Consider the following 21567-nt stretch of genomic DNA (forward strand, 5'->3'; position numbering starts at 1 on the left):
ATGAGAGGATGACTGTAAGGATCAGATGAAACTTTATTGATATAAGATACTATTATCATGACATCTTTAAGACCTTCATTTAAATATTCAAGAGGAAAAAAAACCTAAAGGTTGAGGGTGTTTAGCTTGGTGAGTGAGGAGAAGATGTTCAGTAATCAGGCTGATAGAGTAACCACAGAAACAGAGCCCCCCACCATGTCTTGGAAACTGCATCCAGTGAACAGATGGCTCTCAAAAAGCAGGATGGGGAGTGGGAGATGGTCCATTGAGGTTCCACTGAGGCACCTCAACCTAGTTGCCACTGGCCATTTCAGTTTCATATGGGCAGTGTTTTTCCTAAGCCCGTCAAGGCTGCCCAGCCACTTTGGTTACATCATCAATCTGGCATTTAATCTCAGTTGAAGTAGATGTGTCTTTTGCTCATCAAATTCTTCAGTTGTTAGAAAGTACAGATATGTTGACTGGTTTGTCTGTCTGCCTGACCTTTCTGGTTTCTCGGGGGTTATTTTATCTCTGATTCCTTAGTGCCATCCTGACCCTATCCTACCTCCTTGCCTCCTCCACTCCTTCAACGTTGTCTCACAGATGCCTTCTCATTTCACTGGCTGTCTGTCGGGAACTCCATTTTCTTAGCAGAAGGTTCTCTTTCCTTCTATTTCAAAGTGTTCCCATTGTGCTTGGCTTGCTTACAGCACTGATACTTCATGAACAAGTGGAGTGACAGAAAGATGAGGACACTCATTCCAGTTCTGCTTCTTTCACCCTCTGGGGAGGAGCTGTCCCCTTCTCTTGGCAGTTTGGAGCAGGGAAAGTAGCAGTTTCACAGTCCCAGGTTGTTGCCAGAAAGACCTTTCTAAATGGAAATGTTACTTACTTGCTCAAAGCCAGATGACTTCACTCTGTCCTTCCAGCTCCATGGGCCACTCAGGTGCACAGGTAAATGGCCTTTGTTTGTCCTGCACTGTGTTGGCATCCACAAAGTTTAAAACAATTTAAATTAGTGAGAACGTTAAAGATTGGAAGATTTTTATGAAACCCAGGATTTTGGTTTCTCTTGGAAAATTGTAGGATGGCAACACTGGGCACCAGGAACTGCTGGGAAGGGCTGGCCCTTAGCTAAGGCAGTGTTTTCCAGGTAGCACAGCTACCACCCAGGCCTTTTCACTCCCTTACATTGTAAAGGCAGGTTCTCGTGTTTGCTCCCCCCACTACAGGATCAAATTCAAACTCCTTAACAGGTATACAGGATCCTTCCCAATTAGGCACCACCCCACCTCTGCCCCTCACCTCCTGCCATATTCCCACAGGCATTCTATGCTACTAAATGAATAGTTGTTTGCCTGTTTGAGTTGCCTTACATATATATATATGTATATGTATATGTATAATGTATATATATATTTATTTATTTTTTACCAAAAAGACTCATTTCGCAGATCCCTCTGGAGCATCCATTAGCAACAAGATGAGTGCCTGGCCTGGTCATCATTGTGGTCTGTTTCAAGGGAGATACATTTTAGATTTTCAGGGTGTATTGATCCAGAGCTTCTGTGAAGGGCAAGAAGCAGAGGAAGGAAGAGAACAGATGGGGCCCTTTCTGTGCTTATGGTCATTTCCAAAATAAATATGTTTCATTTGGTTACTTGGTCATGTATTTGTGGACATTTTGCTCCATGAAGTTGAGGACATAGCAGCAAAATGATTGCTTACCTTGGTTAGGCCATCTGTTATCAAATATTGCCCATTCTTTCCCAGAATTACAGGAAAATTCACATACCGGTTAGCCTCATTACTTGTACTTCTAGACAATAAAATCAGTTCGAGCTATTGAGCAGTTACTTACTTTATTGCTGTTTTCATTAAGTCCAGGAGCTTGCAGAGGAGTGGGTTTTTTTCAAACACTGGGCATTTGCTTCTCCAGTTTCAAGAAAATGTTGTATAGGTCGGGCTTTATCTTACTGGGGCATCACTTGTCCCAGGTTCCCTTCTATGCTGGTTCAGAAACTTGCTTTCTTCAGGAGGAGTCAGGCTTTAGGAATTTGTCACCCTAGCCAAACTCATAAGGTCTATTTGTAAACTAGGATATTCCTTTTCTACATATTTATTAAACACTTACTGAATGTGTGGCCTTGTCCTAATCTCTGGGGAAACAAAAATGAATCATAAATATGATGTGGTTGGTCCCTGCCATTTAAAGCTTATGGTCCAGAACTGGGACAGGTAAGTAAACAAATATATTATATATAGTATGCTAAGTGTAGGGTGACCTTACATCCTGGGATGTCCTGGTTTAGGCCTGTTGTCCCGGTATAACTATTAATAGTGCCTCTTTTCAAAACTATCTAGGGCCACAGTAAGTCTTCCTGGATGTTTGGGTATAGAGATGGTAGAAAGGAAGGAGAAATCAGCCGGCTTTCCCAGAGCTGGGTGTGGAAGGAAATTCAGGCAGTCAAGGTTAGAGAGCTTAAGGTGGGGGCAGCTGGTACGATTGTGCAAAACTGCAGGCAAAAGGGAGATTGTTCCGGAGGAAGTAATTAGTTGGTTCAAGCTAGTCATTTTTTCTCAAATTTGTCTTGTGAAAAAAATTCCCCAGGACACTTGGTAAAAATATAGACTTCCAGATCCTGCTGGCAGTTTGAATTTGTGTTTTTAAAGGAGGCCCCAGATGATTCTTTGACATATTAAAACTTCAGAATGAATTTTCTACTGATTATGGCTAGGAACACAGAAGGCTGGGAATATAGGGGGGCAGGAACAGCAAGATTAGAGTACAAGCCAAAGATCAGCCAGGCCGGGTGACCCCAGATGAGAAAAGCATGAGGTAGAAGCAGTTGGGAGACATTTACAGTAGATCTGTGAAAAATAGGGATGCAGAGAGGTTAAAAGATTTGAGAACTATTCAGGAGGAAAAATGAACAGGACCTAGTACTTGCCAGTTACTGATTTACATGGGATATTATTATTTCCAGGCAACAAAACACTTGTGTTAAATATGGGAACCTGGGGAACCTTATAATCTGAAGGTTTATGTGGTGAACCATAAATCTAAAAATAACAGTTGGATAGTGTTGTGGCATATTCATATGGACCTAAAAAAATGACTCCTGCTTGCTTCACATGGTCGTGGTCTCCAGAGCGCTCCTGACAGTTGTGTTTACCCCTGGGAAGGAGCTGGATGAATTCTGTATCCATCCTGATACCCCCAACCCTTTCATTTAGACGTCTGGCAAACCTCTGCTCCTCTGTTATGGTGAGGCAACCAGCCACGGCCCTATCTTGCATTATTTTTGCGTAAACAGCCATGATTCATCAACAACATAGGCGCCAACGGCTTGTTCTACGTTCTGGAGCTGCTGTCTCTGTGGGAACCTGCGGCCGCCTCACAGAGACACAGCCCTGGGAGGTTATGACAGAACAAGAAATGCCTCATGCAGACAAGCAGATCGGTAAGCCTGGCGGCTGAGCAGCACTGGCGTGCCGGAGGAGCCATCCCTGGCTGGAAAAGGAAGACGTCCTCCGAGAGTGCTGCCTTCAAGCGTTAAGAGCGTTTTTATCCTGAAGGCTGCCTCCCCAGGCCTGTTGGCATACTTCTGCAGCAGCGAACGAAGTCAGAAATCAAAGACTTGAAGTTACGAAAAGAAAGCCTCAAAAGGAGGATGGGAAACCGATCGGGCTATAATTTCACCGGGTAATCCAGCACCCTTTGCCCGAGACCCGGCCACAAAGCGAACACGAGTGCGCTTGGGGAGGGACAAAGCAGCTAAGTTTCCAGCGCTTGGCTGCGACCGCGTAGCTGACGGATCACCCCAGTCCTGGGGCTGGTGGGGTGGAAGGTGAACGGGCTGAAATCTTCCACGCCGTCGGCACCGGGCAGAGGAAAAACACCAACGGCGGACTCAGAAGTTTTTTTAATAAGGGGCTTAACTTCTGTGCGATCCATCATCACCAACGCCACTAAGTCTCAGTGGCAAGATGAAAATATAAAAATAAAAAGGGAAGGAGGGAAAAGTCCAGCGTGCATGGACCTAGGAAACACGGACCCCCCCTGCCCCGGACGCGGACGGCGCCGGGGGGCGGCCGCGCTCCTCCGCCTGCGCCGGAGCCGCCCCTGGAAGCCCCCTTCGCGCAGCCCGGGCGCGACCAGCGTGGCGCCGCGGCGGGGGGGTCCTGCGGGCGCGCTGCAGGCCTCAGTCCCGCGGCCGGCCGCCCCCGCCCGCGCGCGCGAGTAGTACGGTCCGAGGGGGCGGCTCCCGGGGCGCGGCTCCCGCGGCAGCTGATGCGCGCCGCGCCGGCGGGGAAGGGGGACCTGGGACCCCGAGCCCCCGAGCGAGTCCCCGAGTCCCGAGCTGCCGGGCGCCGCGGGCCGGGGCCCTGAGGAGGCGTCCGGAGAGGCATCTTCCGGGCGGGAGTCGCCGGCTCGGCGGGCTCCGCGGCCGCCCCGTTCGGGAAGGAGGACTAGGAGGAAGCGGCGCTGCCCGCCGGCCGGCGCAGAGGAAGCGCTTCCACCCGGCCCCCGACGGCGCTCGTTTAACCACATCCGCGCCTCCGCTGGAAACGCTTAACGGCGCCGGTCACCGGGTCCCTCCATTTTGAAAGGGAAAAAAGGCTTTCCCCCTTCCCCTACTCTCAGGAGCTGGAGCCGGAGGATCCGCGCTCATGGCGTTCAGCCCTTGGCAGATCCTGTCCCCCGTGCAGTGGGCGAAGTGGACGTGGTCCGCGGTGCGCGGCGGGGGCGCCGGCGACGACGAGGCCGGGGGGCCCGAGGGCGACGCGGAGGAGGAGGACTCGCAAGCCGAGACCAAATCCTTGAGTTTCAGGCAAGTACACGCATCCTGTCGAGATGCAAACGTGCTGCCATCCATCCTGCCATCCATCCATCCGCCCGCCCGCCCGCGGCTTATTCTGTGTGCTTGTGTGTGGTCGCCCGCCCGCGTACCCATATTCACGGCCGTGCTGCGTCCCCGCCTGTAGCCAGGTCCCCGCAGTGCGTTCGGAAGTTCAGGGCGTTCTGTCCTCCCGTGTATTTGCTCTCTCCCCGTTCAGTCTGAGCTTTCTGAGCCTAACCCGGAATCCGCAATCCCTCCGCACCCTGGTCGGCCTCAGTCACCTTCCCTGAGCTTCGGGCCCCGGGCCCCCGGCCCCCGGCCCCACGCACAACACACAGTGTCATTGATCGCACCCGGCGGAACTTCCCCTGTGGGGAAGAAGTCGCTCCCACTGTGACCCAGAAATGCAGTCTTGGTAAAGAAGGTCGCGTGATGACAGGCCCTTGGCAGCTGGTGAGAAATGGTGGTCTCTGCTGAGCTGTCACCCGTGTGATTGCGGAAGGCAGGTGACAGCATTGTCCGCCTCGGGCCGAGGGAGTTGTACCAGGTAGAGGCCTGCCAGAGAAAAAGGCATCATGGCGAGAATTGGCTTAATTTTTTAGGGGAAGGGGGCAGTCTTAATTTTTAAAGCTCTGGGAAAGGGCTCCTGTGAGAAAAGGAATCTGTTAAAAATAGCTTCCTTCCCCCCACCCCACCCTTCTGGGTGTCAGAGGAAAGGATGACATCAAAATAAATGGTGCCGGAGAAGAGCTCCGGAGAATGGTGGAGATTTCAGGGAGATGGGATGCCAGACAAGCCCGAAGAGGGCCCTGCTAGAAAACCCGCGGCATCACCCACAGCCCAGTCCACTGCTGAGGACCAGTGGGTTGTCAAGTTAGGCAAAAATTCTGGACTTTAGCCGTTTCGTAGGTTATAAAGGGTGTTGGAAATACCGTTGAAAGTGGTAATTCCTCATTTTTCCCCCTTGGCAGCTCGGATTCTGAAGGTAATTTTGAGACTCCTGAAGTTGAAACACCCATCAGATCACCTCTCAAGGAATCACTAGGATTAGCAGGACCTGGGGCTGAAACCCAAGGTAAGGAAAGACTTTCATTTCCTGCCTCTTGTTTTAAAATTTAGAAAATGTAAATGAGGGAAGGAAAAGTGTTGAGGGCCATTAAAAAAGGGTTTGGATTGTCTCCTTACTGAGAAAAAGCTGTTTTAAACCCCCTGGTTTATTTGAAATGTTGGTTAGGATTGTGGTAGTCAGAGAGTCTTTCTTCCCCAAGTAGTTTATGCATTTGCAATATGAGATTATTATCATCAAACTTTCCTGCTGGGCCCTTCCCTTCAGCCCCTAAAAAACAAAAATGTGTGTAGGAATGTGTGTAGGAATGCAGTGGTTGAGGTAGTTTAGATTTGGCTTCACAAATTTCCCAGCTAAGTAGCCTCCAAGGGTGTGGCTGCAGACAAAAATTACAGGTAGGAGTGATGTGTTTTAGATAAGGAGGAATCTCTAGAGGCTGTTTCAGAATTGTTCTTCCACACAGGAGTGGTGGTAAGTCTCTCAGTCTACCTAAGAAAACCTGGTATAGACATTCTCCCCTAGCCCCTCAGAACCCAACCTTGAGCCTGCCCTTCATCTACAGAAGCTTCTGCTGTTCCACTTAATTAGTAGAAATCTTTTTTGTCACACAGCCAATTCTGAGTAAAATTTCACCTGTTTTGATAGAATTCATTTATCTATTCAATGGAATGCACTATGTTTCAGCAGTGAAAAAGTCCTGCTCTTGCCCATCTAACATTACAGAGAGTGGTGGACCTTTTAAAGGTGAAGCAAAATGCACATGTCAACTTGTCTTAAGTATTATGGAGAAAAGTGAAGCAGGGGAAGGAGGATTAGGGTGTATGGTGTGGAAGTAGGAGGTGCTGAAGGGTAATTAGGGGGAGACTTAATGATAAGGAGACTTGAGCAGAGCCCTGAAGAAAGATTGAGGGAACAGCCTTGCAGATTCCTGGGGAGAGAACCCTTCTAGCAGAGGGAATGGCATCTGCAAAGGTCTGAGACAGAACCAACCCGTGATAATGTGAGACCTGTGGTGGGAGGGTGGCAGCGTGGCTGAATATTTTAGGTCCAGTGAAGGGGCCACGTGTGGCTGGAGTGGGGTGACTAGGCAGGGAGCAGCAGTTGCTAAAGTCAACCAAATAAGGGGCGGTCTGGATCATATTGTAATGATGCTGTGATTTTCTTTCTGCGTGAGATAGGAAGCCACACCGGAGGATGTGTTGGCTGCCTAGGGCTGCCTTGAGAATGTGCTACAAACTGGGTGGATTAAAACAACAGAAATTTATTCTCTCACAGTTCTGAAGGCCAAAAGTCTGAAATCAAGGTGTCAGCCAGCCATGCTCCCTCCAAAGGTCCTAGGGAAGAATTTTTCTGTCTCTTCTAGCTTCTGGTGGTTTCTGGCAGTTCTTGGTGTTTCTTGGCTGTGGCAACATAACTCCAGTCTCTCCCTCCTTCATTACATGGCCATCTTCTCTCTACTTGTCTGTGTCTTCACACAGCATTCTTACAAGGACACCCGTCATTGGGTTTAGGGACCATCCTAATCCAGTATGGTCTCATCTTAACTTGGTTACATCTGCAAAGATACTATTAGCAAGTACCAGAGGAAGGGTTTCAGCACATTGTTTTGAGAGAACCCAGTTCAGCTCACAGCAGAAGGCTTTGAGCAGAGGGATTGTACTTTGACTTCCTTTTAAAATGGTTAGCTGGCTGCTGTCCAGAGAAGCAACTTTAGGATGGATGTCCTTTTTACCATTTTTCTCTATTCCAGTGTCTGCCACTGTCACCCTACGGTGGCAGATAGAGCCAGCTTTCAGTTAGCCAGTTAGCTTATTTATTCATTTATTTTTAATCCTCACCCAAGGACATTTTTTCCATTGCTTTTCAGAGAGAGAGTGAAGAGAGAGAGAGAGAAAGAGAGAGAGAGAGAAAAAGAAAAAGAAACATTGGTGAGAGAGAGGCACATGAATTGGTTGCCTCCCTCATGCGCCCCAACCAGGGCCAGGGACTGAGCCTGCAACTGAGATATGTGCCCTTGGCTGGAATTGAACCCGGGACCCTTCTGTCTGCTGGTCGATGCTCTAACCACTGAGTCAAACCAGCTAGGGCCAGTTACCTAATTTTTGATCTGATTATGACTTTTTGTCTCCCAGTGGTTATTGTACTTTATTGCTTGGTAACTTCCTCACAGGTTGCCTAGAGAAATCAAGTTCTCTGTGGTAGACATCATGGCAGAGCTGGATAATTGGTGAAATACCAGCTTTTTGTGATTTGGTTTTGCTTTAAATTGTGAGCTCCATAATGTGTTTTCCCTGCTGAGAATTGAGAATGCCTTCCATTCGCCCCCAGCTGCTTTTACCATGGTTTTAGGCAGAGCCTGCATGGGAACAGGCAAGTTTGTGTATTGGAGAGCTTGCGTGTGCACTTTGCTTTGTATTTGTAGCACTCTCAGTGCCTGAAGATGCCACTTGTTCTTCAGAGCCTCCCTTTTCTTCTCTCAAGATTGGCAGATCAGAAGGGAGGTTTGAAAGCTTGAAAGAACGATTTTGTAGCCTTCCCATCAAATTTAAATAAAGCTCACAAGACTTGTTAAGTTGGTATTTGAAAGCCTCTTTGAATTGCCCTCAGCTTGGGCGGCCCCTTCCTCACCATTCTATCAGCTGGTAGTCTCATTCCTCCTGACAAATTCTTTGCTAATTGAATAGTGGCCTGTATGGCCCAGGCCTGGCCCCCAGAGCCATAGAGACCCAATTGTTTGGCCCTTCCCGTGCCACTGACTCATTACAAGTTTTGGTGACTTACACTCTGTTTTCTCTCTAAAAGTTTTCCTTCGTGAACCAGGAAAGCTCTGTGGAGTGGTTCATGATTGCAGACCATGTATATATATGGTGGTGGGGGTGGGGTGGGGTGTAGAGTCTGGGAAACAACCACTACATACTATGAAATCTCTCAGTTTAGGGTCTTATGACCTGGTTTGGTCCAGTGTTTTATTTAGACTATAAAAGCTACATTGGCTGTCCTCTGCTACTGAGAGCTCCCCCACTAAACATCCACCGTTATTTACAGATTGCTACTCTTCTTTGAGAAAAAGAACCTTAATCCATGCCGAAGCTCTGACATGTCCTTGAAACAACTAGTTAAACCTTCCCTGTTTAGTGTGTTAATTAGAGGCCTAGCTATTTCAAAGACATACTGTGGTCCTCCAGAATAGAAGAAAAGAGATGACAGGATCAATCCAGAGATATTTACTGCTGGAGGCCTTGTGGGGAATGCAGAGTTGTTTGTTGACACAATTTTGGTAGTCTAGATCTGGAATCAGCAAACTGAGTCTCAAAGACCAAATCTGGTCTCCCACCTGCTATTGCCTATTGTTCTGCTCAAGAGCTAAGAAGTGTTTTTACGTTTAAAAAAACATTTTGAAAAAAATAAGAAATTCAAATTTTAGGGCCATAAACAAAGTTTTGTTGTAATGCAGCCGCACTTGTTCATTTAGGTGTTGTCTGTGGTTGCTTTCACACTATAGTAGCAAGGTTGAGTACTTGGAACAGAGAACAATGGCCAGAAAAGCCTAACAGAAAAGTTCGCTGACTTAGATCCATACTTACAGCAATTTTGGTAAAAAATACAAAGTTTAAGGAGCAGAAAGGCTGTTCCTGATTAATTGGCAAATGAACTGTAGGTGCTGGGTGCCATTAGTGTAGGCCCCTATGGTCAGGTAATGCTTTAAGAAGAGACTGCTGTGGGCTGGCTATTTGTCTCTTGCAAAATGGAAATGATGTAATTGGTCTGTCAGTGTACTTCATTCTCAGTCAACTAAAAGATCTGAGTTATGACCAAAGGAAGTTAGGAAAAAATGGAGAGAATTTGGGGGTCGTCTATTTTAAGTACAAACATAGACTTTTAACTTTTGCCCATTGTTTATTTATTTATTTATTTATTTATTTATTTATTTATTTATTTATTTAATTTTTAAAATTCTCACCCAAGGATATTTTTCCCATTGATTTTTAGAGAGAGTGGAAGGGAGGGAGAGATTGAGAAACATTGATGGGAGAGAGACACATCTTTTGGTTGCCTCCTGCACGCACCCTGACCAGGGCTGGGGAACGAACCCGCAACCCAGGTGCATGCCCTTGACTGGGAATCAAACCTGTGACCCTCCGGTGCATGGGCCAATGCTCTAACAGCTGAGCCACACCCACCCAGGCCTGTTAAATGTTTTTAATATAACTTTGGGTGTTTGAGATTTGTAATTTGACTGTTGATATATTATTGGTATATATTGTATGGTTGGTATGGTATATTTATTGGAATGTTTTAGACCACAGACATAAGACTTAGAAAGAGATCTCCTTAAAATCTAAGCCTTAGATTTTTCGATTCTAAGGCTTTGGGTTAGATGTATAACCCATTAGGTATACATTGAAGTATTCCAGTTGAACCTACGAGTATGGTTATAGTGATTTAGTTTAGCATCCTCTTCCTGTCCCTACCGCAGGGATTGCGTTATTAGAATTTCCTAGAAATAATGGAACTAATAAGAACTTTTAACATTACCTAGTTCAACAGTTCAACCCATGTGGCTTCTACAACATCCCTTTTATTTTTGTATATGATTGACTCACAGCTTAAATTTTTATGTTATATTGTTTTATATTATTGTAAGATGTTTAAGGCTTGAAAACCTCAGCAGCATGATACAATTCTATCCCCCCACATATAATGTTTTTAGTTCTCAAATTGGAGATTCTCACTTGATAGTAAATGGGATCAGAGCCGTGTTTCTCTGTGTTTTATTTACCCCAGTGCAAATGAGCCATGTAGGGGGCACCTCTACTTCTGTATGGTGCTGCACCTAAAAAGAATGTCTGGGGGAAAAGTATAGTGTTTTCAGCAAAGACTTCGGAGAGTGCAGAATCACAGTGCTTGAATAAAAGAATTCAGGGATAAGGGCAAAGTCTACCTGCCCAAAGTAAATATTTTAGTAACTGTCAAAGCAACAATTTTTTTTTTTAAGATGATTAGTAAATTGAAGACCTTTTTAAGAAATATTATAATGATTAAATTCATTTCAGACTTACACTCTCCAGTTTTGGGCTAACCTGAGCATCAAATAAAGCAATATAGCTTACTTTAATAGTTTCTGATGGTGGAAGCATTTCCTGTGGATGCCCGGGGGGGGGGGGGCAACCCTTCTATAAAATTGTGCTGCTACCATTTAATGCTCCATCTAAAAAATAGATGTGGTCTAAAGCCATTTAAACATTTCAGTTAGAGAATAGTCACAGTTTATGTTTCAAGTGACCAGTTATGCTGTTCACAGGAAATCCTGGAGGTATTTGTCACAGCCTCCTAAACTCAGGTTAGTGATGGGAAGATCATGCTTTATCTACCCCGAATGGCCATCTCCGAGGGGATTTGATAACTGAGGGTTGCTAAATTGTCCAAAAATTGTTAAAGTTGGGCCTAGAAAGGGCTTGCTGCTTGTAAGTTTAAGATCTCACCTTCACCTTTGTGTGTACATGAACCTAATTCTGAGTTCACACAAACATGATTGGATGCCCAGGGGTTAGACTGATGAGGGCCGAACCCAAGGGAATAATAGTAAGTGAATGGACTATTTCATTAATTCACAAATGAAAAATGTAATTTGACAGTTCTCTTTGGCAAATGCAGATATTCTCCAGGTACCCTCTTTCCTGTTATTGCTGGAAATATAACAACCAATTATTGATCTCCAGCTTTCCCACTTTAAGACCCCCACCTAGCAGACCACTAACTTTATGTTTCAGCTGTATTTGTTGGATGTATTGGAAGCAAGTAGTTTGTTTGTTTTTTTAATATCGTCTAATTTTATTTTTATAACTGATGCTATAAGATAGGACACGTGTGACTTCCATTCCTCAGATTGAGAAATTGAGGCCAGAGCCTTTGTTGCCTGCTGGTAGTAGAGTGGGGTCTTAAATTCAGCTTTTAAGATCACAGATCCAGAGCTCTTGGAATATATTATGCAGCTTCTCTCCCCAAAGAATGTGTGAATCTCTCTCTTCACTAACTGAAGAGAAGACCTATCACAGGAAATAAAGATTCTTAAAATGTTGCCAGGACAGTGTGATGGGGAAAAGCATCCTGTTAAGTATCCTTTTAAGTGATCGTAGTTTAAAAAAAATTCAGCAAGGGATACATCTTTCACATGTGTTAACTTGGTGTATATAATATATAAATTATAAAATGTATTTTAGGCATTTTGGACATGAGACATTTGAAGTTTACAGCACAATTTAGATAGTCAGAAGCAAAAAAAAAAAAGTATCACTGAGTAAGCAGTGCTGTTGGATTGAAAACATTTTGCTTCCTTAAAGCTTAGCTTCAGCTCATCAGTGAGAACTAAAGAGGAAATGGGCACACTGAGTAATAGGTTTTGCTTCTCTCTCCTCCTGTGAGTCATTTGTGGGTGAGGAGAGGCAGGTGCATGAAGATGTATACAGCCTCCTGGGACTCTGCACCTAGTTTGGGGTAGGAAGAGATGTTTCTAAGAGGCCTGAATTAGTTCTCTCTTGCTGCATAAGAGGTTACTCCAAAACTTGTTAGCAGCTTAAAACAAACGTTTATTATTTCATATAGCTTTTCATAGGTCTGTAATTTGGGAGCTGCTTAGCTGGGTGGTCTGGCTTAGGGTTACTTTGAGAACACAGTCACAGTGTTGTCTGGGATTGTCATCTGAAGGCTTGACTGGTGCTAGAGGATCCTCTCCTCAGGTAGCTCTCTCATGCCTGGTGAGTTAGTGCTGGCTCTCGGTGCGGGGCCTCACTTCACCCTGTGGATAGGACCTCTCTCTCTGTGGGATTGCTTAAGTGTTCTTCCAGTCTGGCAGCTAACTGCCCACAGAGTGAGTAATCCAAGAGCAAGATGGACATTGCAGTGTCTTTCATGACTTAGCCTCAAAAATCATACTGTTATTCCTACAATATCCTTTTGGTTACCAGGTCAGTCCAAGCGTGTGAATGCCAGGAGGTGGGACTCATTGGGGGCCATCTTGGAGGCTGGCTCAAGGCCCTTTTCTACTTAAAAAAAAAAAAGTTTTATACCAAAGGGTGTAATTTCAAAAACTGCTAAGTTTTTTCATTACTCTCTTCCTTAGGGGCCCTTTTTACTGCCTCTCCTACCCCTTCCTGCTGCACCTTTTCTCAGAGTGCAGGAGCAGAAGGAGCAGGAAAATGAGAAAGCCTTGAGCCAGGGTCCCTGTCCAATTGTGGAAGGTGGCTCATGTGCCCAATGTACTGGCAGATGCTGCTGTCTGGAGGCTCCTCCCTTGATGCCTCCCTTTATCCTGCACCAGCTTCCCAGCTCTGTGTGGGCGGTTGCTACTTTGTGAGAGAGGCAGTTGGTATTTTGAATTCTCCAGTAATTATTTCTGAAGAGATGCACATTATGGTTGTTTGGCAGCAACAGAGTGAAGTTACACAATTTCGGATCTCTGCAGAGGAGTCCCATCTGGTAGCACGCACTCTTTCTCAACCCTTATTCTTCCTGCTGCAGTTGCTTAGGGATGTAGAAGTCCTGTGGGGAGGGCCCTCTATGATACCTGTGTGTGGTTGGGGGGTTTCTACTCTGTTTGAAATGTAACCTCAAACACATCTAAATGGTTGCAAAACTCAGGCATCTTGAGTGAGAAGACGTCGTTACATCTCTGGAGAAGGCTTTGGCTTCCTGATTGGCAGACACTTCACGAATAGTGGGCCCCATCCTCTTACCTTATTGTAATCCTTGCCTTCAGAGGATAGAGTTTGGTCTCTTTTTATTTTTATTTTATTTTGTTTTATTTTATTTTATTATTTTATTTTATTTTATTTTATTTTATTTTATTTTATATTTATTATTGTTTTTTTAAGGTCTCTTTTTAAGTAAAATAGCATAAGGTACTGGTTTGGAAATTTGAAGTACTTTCTTCATTCTTAGTACAAGCCTTTTCAGTTTATCAAGTGGCTTTCCAGGTGATTCTTTACCAGTGGAGTCTTGTATCTTAGAGTGAGCCTCTCCCTGGAGTTAGAAGATTCTCTCTTATCTTGGGTGAACAACATGGCACCTTGCTCCCTGTCTCTTACAAAAAGCAATTACTCCCCCACCCCACCCTACCCTACCCCCAATCCTTAGTTCCTGGGTAATGTTTTTGTTTGACTTTGTTTTGGAGGGTGGGGAAGAGGAGGTTTGGACAGTTAGTTCATTATCTGGGTTGGGTCGTGTGTGTGTGTGTGTGTGTGTGTGTGTGTGTGTGTGTTGATGATGTTTTTCTGCTTGAAGTTGTAACATCTTAAAATTCCAGCATACCTGAGAGGATGTTCTGCCTTTTCCTTCCTTGACTCACACACTGGGCACCCTGACCTGGGGCCCCAGTGGTGGTCAGGTGAATGTGAGTGCTGCAGCCCACACCCTTACGTTCTATACAGCCTTCCCGGAAAAGGCCTTCTTGTCCCATTGTCCTGTCACTGGACAATAAATACTTAGTGTTCACTTCAACTCCATTTTAAGGCTGATGCCCTTGATGAAGTGGCTGAAAACATACATATATACAGTATATTTCAACTTTGGGGGAATCAATGGGACTGGGAACTCAGAGGCATGAAACTGAAAAACCCCTCAAACCTGCCTAAATGCTAATGTGTATCCTATTAATCTCCTCAGGTCAGCCCATGAGCAGTAAGGGTGGCACAGAGCCAGAATCACACTTGTTTCCCTCTGAAGCCCTTGATTCAAACCTGGGAGTAGGGTAGGGCAGGACCAAGTATCTGTTTAAAGAAGGAGGGATCTTCAAAGGGAAGGGGTCAGATGAAGAACAAATGTCAATCCTTTACAGCTGTTGTGTAGAGCGGAACTGCTTTATCACTACTTATATGTACTTTTTTCTGTATAAAGATGATCACGGAAGAAGGGTGTCCTTTATGTATCAAGTATTAGCTCGGCAGTGGGCACTGATTGAGCATCAGCTCTGTTTGGGGTGCTTGGTTTTTGCTTTGGGGTAAAAGGAGATAGAGTGTGAGGCCCCTGCTCAGAGTCTGGAGGGAGCTAGCTGTCTTCTATTTCCCAGGCCTCCTGGTTTCCCCAGACGTTTTAGCAGCAAATAGGTAATTTTCACAGCAGATAGGTAGTTTAGCAAGGGAATGTGTGAGGGAGATCTTGGAAAAAGTCAAATGTTAAAAATTAGATTTAAAAAAACCTACCTCTCCAAACAGCAACAACAAAAACACAAAGCCTTTTGAGGTTGACAGTTGCCATATCTTGAGGATGGTTCATATACTTGGCTATATCTGAGAGAGGAGTGATGTCATTTTTTTCACCTCTTTCTGTAAATAGAATTTATCTAGCACATTGTAGGCTTCCTCAAGAGAAATGTAAAATCCCAAATTGATGTTTTCTATTCTGTGGGTTGTCTTTTCACTTTTTTGAGGGTATCATTTGAAGTTTTTTACTTTTAATTTTGATGAAGTTCATATTATCTGTTGGTGTCGTATCTAAGACGACTTTGCCTAACCAGCGGTCTTGGGAGAAGTAGAGATATGGGACATGTTGGGGTTGAAATAGGGACCCTATGGTGAAATGGAGACGAGAGAAATGGGTAGAACGGGATTAGGTTTTGAGTAAGAGATTTTTGTGCGTACTAAGGATTCTGGGCCTCTGACTATCAGTTTTATGTGTCTTTGTATGTTTAAATTGAATAAGGATGCATACTTGAACACACTGCTCTTCCTTTGCTTTTTCCCCATAATGTGTCTTTGAGATCCTCCTATATTAGCACAGATAGTCTACTTCATATAGTATTCAAGTGTACTGTTTCACCTTAAATTACTTATCAGTCCCCTATGATATTTTATAATAGCACCAAAAAAACGGTAGGAACCCCACTTAAGTGAACATTCTCATCTTGGTATATATGTATGTTTGGCCCTCTTTGTGTGCATAATTAAGTTCCTAGCAGTGGAATTGATGAGTTAAAGAATCCATTCATTTTGGATTTTGGTAGATATTGCTAGATACTTCCTGAAAGATTCCCATGATACACTCTCCCATGAAATGTATGAGAGTGCCTACTGGCCCCCTTGCCTAGCAGCTGTTACTATCATCGGTATTTGAATTTTTGCAAATATGATGGGTTAAAAATGGTAACCTGTTTATTAATTGTATATGAATTGAAAGTGAGCATATTTTTCAACTATGTTTTGGCCATTTAAAAAATTGTTTGCTGGTATACCCTTTATCATATAGAGTTTATTAATTTTAGTTCAGTGGAAGGCACCAGGGACAGTATTATTTTACATGGGAAATGGGGAGGACGATTTATGGTCTAGTTGCTCACCCCCTCTAACTTGTAAAGTCCTTAAGTCATGAAATTCTCTGTGTGTTCTCTTTAATTCTGATTGCATGAGTTTTTGTTTGTAAAATGCTCAGTCACCATGCCTACACAGTAGTCAGTGCTCAACTTCCTCCCTTTTCTTCCTTCACATTGTTTTTTCAGTTTATACCAGGTTTTGTGAGAGGCAACTTATTGTGTGGTGATGATGACTCCAGTGTTTCCTGCACATCTGGTGTGTGAACCTGCCCAACAGGGCTTCACAATGCCTGACCTCTGAATGGGGCCAGCCCAAGGCCAAGATCACTGGGCAGGCTAGCAGTTTGGTTCCCCTTTCAAATCAATGTTCTTGAAATACCCAGTAGTTACTAGAGGAGAAGATCTTCATGTAGAGAGTAGAGAACAGTCTGCAGACTTAGGCCACATTTTGGCTATCTCCTGACCTTCTGACTTCACTCTGCACAACAAATCTGAACCACCCTCCAGAGAAGGAAGTTATTTCTAGAGTTTATTTCTGGGGATTTGAGTCTCTTACCAGGGTAGTCTGCCCTTCTTACCACACCCAGTGTGCTGACAAGACCATATCCCCCTCCAACTTTCACTTTATGTTTAGTGTCCCTTTAGTCCACCCTTCAGTCTAGTCTTAAAGTCAACATGTATGAAGTGACTGAATTTTGTTTAAACAAACCTATTTGACTTTGTGTTTTAGTGAGCTTTCCCTCTCAAGAATTTAGTCCACACTTAAAGTTCCTTAAAACAGCACTTGCAATACATTCCTTTTGAATGTTCTCAGAGATGGCAAATTTTATTCTTTGATGTTGAGATTCTTTCCCCCCAGTAACTTAAGAGTTTTTAAACCCCAGTGTAGTGATTGGGGGTGGGGACTGAAGTTATAACTGTACAGTAATGAGAGGGGCCCTTTTGAGGACCCTAAACACAGTCTTCTTGGAGCAGTGGCTCCTAAATGGTAAGCTGTGGGTTTTCTCCCCCAGACAATGCTCTCACATAATTTTTCACTGAGTTTCAGAGTGTTCAAGGATCCTCTGAAAACGTATCTAAGAACCCTTCCTGAATTACTATAAAGACATTCATTTTCATGCATTGGTTCTGAGATTTTGTTTGAAGGCTTTTGACTTAGATTTAGACTTTGTAGCTTAGACTTGGATGAGAGGTACTTACTATTTGTGGATTTGGAGGTGAGAAAGAGGCCAGGGAGTATCACTGTGCCATATAGAAAACCTGTCTAAATTTTGGCAGCTTTCTCACTTTACATATCACGTATTAGAAACCCATAAAAGGGACCATCTGTAGCTAAAGGACAGGAATTGATAGGTCTGAAAGGAACTTGCAGACAATGTTTCACCAAAAAGTTGAAATCTGAGGGGGAAAAGTCAAGCATGCTTGAAAATAATGCCAAATCTGAAGTAATATATACATTGTTTTCCAAGTGGTTGCAGTTTTATCTCTTCCAAAATGAGAGCAGTTAGTAGGTTCTCAGTATATGTCAGCTGAATGCATTTCTGAGTTTCAAATATATTTTGTGATAATGGTATTTCCCCTCTTCTAATTTAAGGCTCTCAAGGTTTTTCATAAGCTTGTATTTTAACCCAGTATATTGTCATTATACTGGAGTGCAAACCAGAATGTCAAGCTGTTACCTCAATCTTTAAGTTTTTGGTATTTCAAGCCTTTTCTTTTAAAAGTATTATGAAGGGGGAGGGAAACATTTCTTTTTACAGGAGAATAGTGTACATTCTGAATAAACAAACATAAAAGACACCTGCTGTTTTAGAGCATCCATGGGCAATTCACACAACCTTTTAGATTTATGGGAGGCTGATTATGGAAAGGAAGGGTTCCATCAACAGCAGCAAATGTAGCAGAAGTGGAAATGTTGGTCTAATTTTGGATTTCCTCTGTGTTTGCTTTGAATTCATCTTCTGATCTATCTCTGTGTTCACCAAGCCACCAGGCAATGCTGTGCTTGTCAGACTCAGATTCATTTCAGGGAGAGAGTTTTTCAGTACCCTGGAGGAAGGTTTTTAAGGAATACAGGATTTTTGTAAAAATGGAAGGATGAATAGAGGTAGGTTAGTTACGCAACAGTGTTTTCAGATTAAAAACAGGGACTGACAGCTGTGGCTAGAACTCTTCCCTGATGGAAGATTGGGACCGGGAGCCTACTGAGAGTGGGTGTTTTTTCTCACTGAAAGTTACATATGGTGTGATACTTGAAGTTTAAGCTCAGTTTTAAGGTAGCACTTAGGTATGTGGGGTCAATTGGTACTGAGAACTCGCTGATTTAAAGTGTAAATGGAAAAATCTTACTCAAACATACCTTTTTGAGTTATGTGATTAGTTTTCTTGGTTTCTGTTTGCTCAGCTCCTAAAACAGGTTTAAGTCAATGAGCAGTCCTCTCCCACCACTCCCTCCTCCCCCACCAAGTACTTTCTGCTGGTGACTGAAAATATAGACCAAGGTGGGGTGTTCATTGTCGAGGTGTAGGACTGGCAAGTTTACTTACCTGGCACCTGGTTTGAGCTAGCCAAGAAATGCTGTGCGTTGTGTCTTGTTGGTGGAACTCCTTTCTTCTCTGCTCTGGGTGGGGGAGCTGAATTGCTGAATTCAGATGAGGGTGTTTGTTTTCCTTCCCCATGCCACCATGGTAGGTAAAAACCGTATTCCCTAAAGCTACAGGTGGAAGCCACTGCCCACTTTCAGTCATAAAGGAGTCATATAAAAAGATGTGTGAGTACTTTCCACAACTTTTCCAATGATGTTCAGGTTTTTGATCCTGGATTAGGATTAGGAAGTAGGATTAGAGGGTCATCTCTGGGTTTCCTTTGAAATCGTGAGATACTATGATAATAACCAGTTTATTCGGTTTTTGCTGCTACTTTATTGTTATTTCAGATATCTAAGTCAGGAAAGCATGATCTTAGTTTGTGCTTTAAAGAAATACCCTCATTACACCTTCCTAATTAAAGCAATTCTGATAAGACCCCAATTAAAAAGAATCTTCATTTTTTATAAGTGAGTTGAGAGAATTCCTGGCCCAACTTAGCTCTTCTAAAGAAAAAATAACTTTATTGTTTATGATTTGTGTCTTAGTAAAAAAAGGTTATTTGTTTTTAAAGCTATGTCTGTATATGTTTTTTCAAATTAATTTTTTTATTCAGTTCTTTTAGTTTTTAAATCTACAGAGAAGTTATTCTGAGCTGGCCGTGGTGGGTTTTCCATTTAATTTTGAAACAGTTGTATTATTTAGATTCCATTCTGAGGAAGAAGGTAGTACTTGTCTTTAACAACCAAAAATTAAAATCTTTTAACTGTGTGAAATCCGGGCCCTGAAACTGTTAGGCGGGACCTGGGAACTATGTCAGTGATTGATCCTTGTACCTGAGCTGTCAGTGTCTAAAGTTTCTTCCAGGCCAGTCATTTTGACCTACAGATTTTTAACATCATATCAGTATGCTTTGCAGTATACCCATGATCTATAAGCCTTTTCCTGAGAAACTGTGGTATAATTATTATTTGTATAATTTGGGTAATACACATACACAGTTTGGAATGGGAAAATTCCTTTTCTGGTGCAGTACTGGCTCTTTTGGAGGCTGCTCTGGCATACTTGCCCAACCTTAGAGACACTTAAGAAAAGCAAAGAGGGAAGAGCCTACTATTTGTGTATGTGGATTCAGCAAGTAGAGAATATTTGTCAGTGCCAAAAAGATCATTCTTTAATAGGTGGCTTTTGTGTTTTGTTTTAGACTCACAAGAAGTTGATGAACAGCTGATAGCAGAAGCGGTTGAAAAATGCTCGTCTGAGACTTGTTCTAGACCCTCAGAAAATGAGGTTTCACAGCAGCCTGTTGAGTTTTACTCAGTCAGGGATTTCAAAGAAGAACCTGAACGTGATATTAGCAAGATTTCAGTAGTGAGGCCATTTTCAATAGAAACCAAGAATTGCACGGATATCTCAGCACCTCTTGGAACAGAAGCAGCGTATGGCTGTGTAACTGCCACCTCAGGGTCAGCTCTGCCCTCCAGCCCACCAGAAGCCATCCAGGACAAGGTGATGACAGAAAGCACCATGGGGGTTACCCTGGAGGTTTCCACAGAAACTGACCTGAAGAGTGGGAACTCCTGTCCGGAGCGAGTGCCCAGCAGAAGCAAGTTAAGAAAACCCAAGCCTGTCTCTCTGAGGAAGAAAACAGTTGGCGAGTTCTCAGAAACTTCCATGGAGGGCCTGCCTCTCCCCCAGTCATCCTACCCTGATGAAGTGGATGGGAACACAAATCCTTTGCTAGGAGATGCCAGGACCCAGAAATCTGTCCCTGACTTTAAGGAAACATCAAGCACTCCTAGTAGTGACACCAATGATTCTGGGGTTGAGCTGCTGGAGGAGTCGAGGAGCTCACCCCTGGAGCTCGAGTTTGATTTCACAGAAGATGTGGAAAATGTAGAGTCCAGGAAAGGCCTTCCAAGAAAACTTGGCAGGAAACTGGGTAACAAACTGCCTCCCAAGGTACAGAAAGATGGTGCCAGTAAGCCAGTATGTGCCAAAGGTGCAGAACCTCCTCTGGACCCAGCTGCAAACAGTGCTTCTCTCTCTCAAGCGTCTTCTAAGCAGGATCCCAGTCAGTGGGATAACCCCAGCTTCAGTCCCCTTGGGGGCCAGTCCACACTGCAGGACTCTTCTCCCCTCTCCCCTAAGGGCTCCTACCACTTTGATGAATCCACGGATCCCTTTAAACCAACTACAGCTTTAACAAACAGTGACTTTTGTTCTCCTGCTGGTAATCATGTTAATGAAATCTTAGAATCACCCAAGAAGGCAAAGTCGCGTTTAATAACGTGAGTGATGATGGGTGTGGGTGTTGTGTTCTGTGTATACTCTGAAAGTTTGGCAGCTGGCTGCTATAGGTTTTGGTGACCTGAAGTTATCTTTGAAGTGCAGTTGGACAGACACAAGGCTTACAACTTTACATTGCATTCTTCACTATTTTGAAGCAAACTCTTGTGTGGAATCAAATACCAGAGGTTTCCTTTTTCGATGTCTACCTGCTTTCTGAATCCTCAGCTTATTTAGCTGACCTCTTCCCCCCTTCCCCATTCCCCTCCTCCTTGGGTACTTTTTTCTGTTTAAAAAAATGGCATGAGATAGGCAGGTAGAGATTTGATGATTTTCAGAAATCATATCTGGGCCATCAGGAATTGCTTTACATACAGAGTTCAAGTCATGCTAGCCACTATTTTCAGATTCTCTGTGGATAAAACAAAAATTCCAAGCCTACAGATTACCTCTCTAGTATCAAGAACTTGTAGAAATTGGTGCAAAAGGGTCTTGTAG

General features: G+C 43.9%; 1 protein-coding gene across 14 annotated transcripts in view; it reads left to right on the forward strand.

The window, feature by feature from the left end:
* TACC1 (transforming acidic coiled-coil containing protein 1) overlaps nt 1–21567 on the forward strand; it is a 79954-nt gene that overhangs the window by 33435 nt on the left and 24952 nt on the right. For 4 of the 14 annotated variants that reach the window (XM_081129962.1, XM_081129963.1, XM_081129961.1 and 1 more), the window contains exons 2-3: nt 5798–5901; nt 19985–21071. The exons of 1 other annotated variant lie outside the window; for it this stretch is intronic. In XM_081129962.1, coding sequence (XP_080986088.1) covers nt 20293–21071 — 779 coding nt within the window. In that variant the 5' untranslated portion in view covers nt 5798–5901; nt 19985–20292. Of the gene's footprint in view, nt 1–4266; nt 4818–5797; nt 5902–19984; nt 21072–21567 lie in introns of those variants that run through there. 9 more of the 14 variants (XM_081129964.1, XM_081129965.1, XM_081129966.1 and 6 more) reach the window with 4 other exon arrangements.

The sequence above is a fragment of the Miniopterus schreibersii genome (assembly GCF_964146895.1).
Source record: "Miniopterus schreibersii genome assembly, chromosome: 2".
Lineage (NCBI taxonomy): Eukaryota > Metazoa > Chordata > Mammalia > Chiroptera > Miniopteridae > Miniopterus > Miniopterus schreibersii.